Source organism: Rhagoletis pomonella, unplaced genomic scaffold (genome assembly GCF_013731165.1).
Source record: "Rhagoletis pomonella isolate Grant_MI unplaced genomic scaffold, Rhpom_1.0 Rhpom_scaffold_00011, whole genome shotgun sequence".
NCBI lineage: Eukaryota > Metazoa > Arthropoda > Insecta > Diptera > Tephritidae > Rhagoletis > Rhagoletis pomonella.
Genome location: NW_023458565.1, coordinates 6256605 through 6262628, shown reverse-complemented (window position 1 = coordinate 6262628; position 6024 = coordinate 6256605). Strand labels below are relative to the sequence as shown.

General features: G+C 33.3%; 1 protein-coding gene across 1 annotated transcript; it reads left to right on the top strand.

Annotated features, from left to right (window-relative positions):
* The first annotated feature begins 4794 nt into the window (after nucleotides 1-4794).
* Nucleotides 4795-5295, top strand: LOC118747005. The gene is made up of 2 exons (XM_036480996.1): nucleotides 4795-4921; nucleotides 4992-5295. The coding sequence occupies exons 1-2, from the start codon at nucleotides 4844-4846 to the stop codon at nucleotides 5283-5285; spliced, it is 372 nt and encodes a 123-aa protein (XP_036336889.1). The 5' UTR covers nucleotides 4795-4843; the 3' UTR covers nucleotides 5286-5295.
* Nucleotides 5296-6024: the final 729 nt, after the last annotated feature.

Sequence of the window (6024 nt, the reverse complement as noted above, 5' to 3'; positions counted from 1 at the left end):
ATTCCGTGTTCGTCGTAAAACTCGTCCTCAAATAAGCCAATAAAGTTGTAAATCTTATTTTATATTTAACATAAATTGGTGCCGTCCTTTATTTTGCTGACAATCATATAAAATTGAAAATAAAAAAATTAAATTGTTCACAATTGTTGTTGTTTGAGATTGAAAATGAGAATGTGTGTGTGTGAGTTTGAGTTTTGATTTTAAAATCATATTGTTGGCAAACGTCAGACTGCCTCTCAATGGTTTTACCTTGTTATGTTTTTATCATGGTTTTAAGCATGATACAAATATTTAAAGGTAAAACCAAGGTAGAAGTAATTTCGACATTTCTCTCTTTTGAACTGCGAATAAAATGTCAACTCTTAACCCTATACTATTCAAAATTTTAATTTTTTTAATATAAATTTTCAATTGTGAGCTGTGCAACTGATTTTAAATACATAATCAAATGAAACGGAATTATGGACGGTATGTTGTGCTTGACAAGAGCCAGGACAACAAACTTGTGCGTTATTTTAAAACTCCGAAGTATCAATGCTTGATTAGGAGACTCTTAACGTGTGCGCGAAGACCATTTTAGTGCCAGTGACTTTATTTGTTGCCCATCGAAGCCGGGTATTTCTAAGCGGACGCGTTTGTTCCCAGGTGCAGGAATTATTATACCGAATATGAAGAGAAAATTTTTCACTCATATACAAGGATAGACCAAATTTCAAATGGTGGTCTAACAAAACGTAAACCGGAATTCCTTGTTGACATAAAGTAACTGAAATTAACTTTTAATAAATTTAATGGAAAGGAAATTTCGAATTGCAAAAATTTAATAGCTGAACTATTGAGGTTAAGTTCTGATGTAAATTTAGAATAATCAAACCTTTTTTTAAATGTCTAATATACTCTAGAATTAAGTTTTTGAATAAAATAAATAAATGCTTAAAAACATTGGGTAAAACATAGTAAAAGCAAGAAAATTGCCAAAATGGGTTTATAAATGAGTGTGTTTCACTAAGTGTGTAATTTTCTGTAAGTATGCATTTCCACATTTACATTAAAACGAAAAGGCAATACCTAAAATGAAGCTGATTCTAATGAGATTTTAAAAATTTTCATATCTACAAAAACTTTCATTTCAAAGAAATTAGGCCGTAGTTATAGTCAAAATAAAGTCGACTCTAAAAAACCGCGTTTTTTGACAGATATCCCATTGAAAGTTATGTCAAAAAGCTGTTTTTAACTTTAGGACTCGACTTTATTTTGACTATAGCTACGGGCCGTTGAGTTTTATCAAATATGGTAAATGCATAACAAAGGGTTAATTTTTTTGTTTACATTTTTTGACACTACAGTCAGCTATGAGAGAGCTTGACTGAATTGTCACTTCTACCTTGTTGAATATGCCCAAGGTGTATTAAACAAGGTGTGATTGACAACTCAGTGCGGCTCTCTTTTAAGGTACTATAATGTCAAAAAGTATAAACAAACGAATTAACCCTTAGTGATGCATGTATCTTATCAGCACTGTTACCCAAGGCTTTTATTTTGATTATAGTTTTGTTTTACTTACATTACCTGGAATATATATATTTTAATTGTCCAAGTTTTATGCTTTTGTGTGTTTATTTTTATATTTAAATTTTTTATCCTAAACATTATTCGACACTTATAAAAGTATGATTTTACATTTTTTCCAATTTGATATGAGAGCTTAACTCTAACAATTTTGAAATTAAATTTTTTTATGCGAAATAGTTTGGGTATAAACGAGCTCATTTGAAAGTGCTTGACTCGAACGAACAACAAATGAAATCACTTTCCTTGAAGTGGTTTTCACAAACGCGAGATGAATCACGTAGTACAACACCATGATTCAATAATAAAAGGTTTGCTCAAAAAGCAGTTTTCTCGCTCCCTCTTGACAAAATCGGCTCCCTTAGCAAAGCACTGTGTGTGGGTTCGTACCAACACCACATCGCTGCCGTCTTAACTCGCAACTAGGTGGTTTAAATCATCGCACTATTTTCGTGTCCAGACTTCTATTGCACACAGCGCACCGTTCAAAAGTTTTGTTTCGTTTCATCTTGGTTTCCTTACATTAAATATTTAAGCAAAGTTGAACGTATTTACTAATAAGTAACTTTATAGCTGGTTTCTCCAACTCATCTTAACTTAGTTAAGTCAATTTTCTTGACTTAGTCAAGAATAAGCTGTGTAAAACGTAGGCTACCTTTTGACTTAAGTCCAAAAAGTGGCTAAAGTAAGTTAAGTTGAGTTGGAGAAACCAGCCATAAATGTGCTGACTTGCTCTCCTCGGCGGTTTATCTCTTAACAGTCTCACGTTTAAGAAAATTTGTTGCTTGAAAAATTTTTGTGTACATTTTTTTTAAACAAATTCAAATTTGAAAAAAAAAATATTTTCAAATGGGTTAACAATTCATTCAATTTGACATTATAGCCTGTTTCTTATGAGAGCAATTTCAAAATCAATCACACTTTGTTGAATACATTTTGAATATGCCTTGGGTAAAACCACAGTATACAGTAATCCAGATAGCCAAAACAAAAAATGTAAATATGCTTATTTGACATTTTGTTTGAATGTATTGGTTGATATTTTTTCACAGTTGTCGTTTTCGTTAACCCAAACGAAATCCAATTTAAATATTTTCTTATAGTTAAAAATATTTTCAAGTCACATAAAATAAAATAACGAGAAAAACAAAATTCCAAGCAAATCAAGCGTGAAGCGTAAGCGATTATAACCGGATGCAGTTCCTACGTAAGTCAAACCGTGTTCCGAACACAACTTTGAGTGAGTAATGGTGGGGTGACTTTTTAAAATGGTCCCATCGATTAGGCGGTAAAACAAGTATTACTTAGCTTAAGGTAGAACTCTCTAATTTTCATTTCATTTCATTTTTTCAACTTATTCACATTTGAAAGAGGATAATGCATGAATTAATGCAAGTAAAGATGGTTTATGCAGATAAGCAAGCGCGTTTGTTAACCGTATAAAATGTATGTACATATATACACATATGCATACATATATACCAAAATATTCAGAATGACGAGATGAACTAGTTCAGCCCTCTCTGTTTGTAAACACGCTAACTCGAACAAAATTTAGATACTTTAACGAAAGTCGGTGTCGAAGTTGCCTTTGGTATAAGTTAGGTTAGTGTTAAACTTTGGCGAAATCTGCCAATAACTACGCCCACTTCCCACGTAGTAATCAAAAATATTTTTGTTTTATTAGTATTATTTTACGAATTTTGCTGTTCAAATTTGCATGTCAAATATATCAACAAACATTTGTGGGTACTTTTGCACCAGTCGCTGCCTATGGGTTAATGACAAATAAATCCTATACATTCACAATATTTCATGTATTAATTTTCAAATGTCTGGTTTACTGTATACTGTGGGTAAAACCAAAATGTATTCAACAAAGTGTGATTGATTTTGACATTGCTCTCATAAGAAACAGGCTATAATGTCAAACTGAAATGAATTCTTAATCCATTTGAAATTTTTTTTTTCAAATTTGAATTTGTTTAAAAAAAAGTTACACACAAATTTTTCAAGCAACAAATTTTCTTAATAAACATGAAATTGTTAAGAGATAAACCGCCGAGGAGAGCAAGTAAGTACATTTAAAGTTGGGTAATAAGTAAATACGTTAGACTTTTCTTAAATATTTAACGTAAGGAAACCAAGATGAAACGGAGCAAAACGTTTGAACGGTGCGCTGTATGCAATAAAAGTCAGGACACGAAAATAGTGCGACGTTTTAAACCACCTAGTGGGAAATTAAGACGGCAGCGATGGGAAGAAAGCTATGGTGTTGTACCACGTGATTCATCTCACGTTTGTGAAAACCACTTCAAGGAAAGTGATTTCATTAGTTATCCGTCCGAATCAAGCACTTTCAAACGAGCTCGTTTATACCCAGGCGCAGTCCCAATGCAATACGATATAACTGAAACAAGTGAGGATTTAGAACGCGATCAGTAGCGCGTTTCTGTAACTCGTCTCGATCAATGTTCTCGATTGAAATAGTCGATTTGATGTAATTTGACGTCATTCTCACTTGTTATGTTTCTATAAGAAAATGAGTCGAATTGGTCGACAACGCTGGATTTTCGACTGACGTGTTTCATTCCATTTCAGTAGGAATACTCCATTGAATGTGTTTCTGTAACCAAATGAAACGAAGTATTGTCGATTATTATTCTCACTTGCCTTTGAGCTGGTGACAACTGTATTTTGATGTGTGTATGTACATATTTCGTTTATTTGAATTTAAAATGGAAGACATTGGATCTAAAGCCAGCGTAAGTACTTATATATTTGTTAATATTTTGTATACTTATGAATATTTAAATAAATACACATGTATATTTGTTACAGAGGAATATGTCGGGCCGGGTTACCAAAGGTCAAAAAAATCGGTTGCTCCAGCTAATGCAACAGCATCGCTGCGTTGGTAAGGGCCAGTTTACGACACCAAACGCCAGAAAAGAGCATGCAGAAGTATGGGCTGCGGTTGATGACGAGCTGAACGCATTTGGAGGGTCTCATAAAACCTCTAACCAGTGGAAAAAGGTAAAACCGAAACTTAATCGGGCGTATAGAATTTAAATTTAGTTTAGGTTAATTATATCAACCATTTAAAAGACAATAACAAAAAACTTTTTTGACGTTTTTTTTATGTGTATTGTTTTTCTTTTAGTGTTGGATTGATTGGAAATCGTCTGTGAAAAAACTAAATAATTCCCACAGAGCGTTCGCCAGACGCACTGGTAATCTACCGTTGCAGGATGGTCCAAAACCCTTGGACGCTATGGACACTGAAGTTTTGGAATTTTTTTCAAGAGACATGGTGGATGGGGATGGACTCACTCCCGAAATCGGTTTGGCAGTAAGTAACATTTCTCAAAATTAAAAGTCGAGTTGATTATGAAATGTAGTGTTACGTTTGATATGTACAGTCAACGGCTAAAAGTGTTGATTTGCCGGAGGTAGACATGGTTGACCTCGACGTGTTTGATGAGGAGGAAGTAGTCGAGTTTCCACCGGGTCAGAGGTTTGAAGTTGTGGCCAATAAGACAAACAAAAAGCGCAGTAGCCAAAGTTGCGTGGAAGAAGCTAGTGTTCTAATTGAAGCCCAACACCAACAATTGAAGAATTTGTTGGAGAGGCAGCACAAGGAGCATATGGATGCCTTAAAGGGCATTCATGATACATTAAAAGCTCTTTTAGAAGCTATGACAGGTAAAATTTAACGATAACAGCTTTTTGTAATATTGTATCGCATTAATATTTCTTTATTTTTCCTACATTTTCTATATAATTTCAGCACAATGAAACTGTGAAATTGCAAATTTACTTTTTAAAATATTATCTATACCTTTGAAGTGCATAATAGGTATTAGTATTTATTATTTTTTATTACACACACACTAACACACAGTGCACAATGCAGCACTAATTATTAGTACGCTAAGTTTTACAAAATATAGTTCATACTCCAAAAAAGAACATAAAAATAAAATCTCGAAACTTTGTGGAAAACTCAAGAAAAATCAATAAATTTGCCTACAAGTTTGAAACTTTTTAATCAGATTTTTCATAAAAGTTCTAAGTATGCAGTTTTATAACCCATTCAATTTTAGTATTACGAAATGCAAGTTTGAAGTTGTTAAAAAAACACGCTGATTTTTCGCGGCAATTTTTTCTTGCATACATAAAAAACAAAACTGTAGAACAAACTTTGTATGGATGAAACTGCGTGAAAAAGTTGCTAAAAATCAACACGACTTTTAGCAACGTCAAACTTATTTTTGGTGTACTAAGGTACGATCCTGTAGCATAATAGTGGAGTGCTACACACAGTCTAATTGAGTTTGGAATGAACGTATTCCTTACTGCTGTATCCATTAAAGGCTCCATTTCTACAAGAAGTTCCCTGACTGCTGCCCTGCTGAAGCGAAACAACTCTATAAACCGCGCCTCTGGAATGCT

Excerpts from the sequence above, each read along its gene's own strand:
- LOC118747005 (XM_036480996.1), top strand. The coding sequence starts at position 4,844 with ATGGACACTGAAGTTTTGGAATTTTTTTCAAGAGACATGGTGGATGGG. Across the intron at positions 4,922-4,991 it reads CTCCCGAAATCGGTTTGGCA|TCAACGGCTAAAAGTGTTGA; the intron begins GTAAGTAACATT and ends TGATATGTACAG.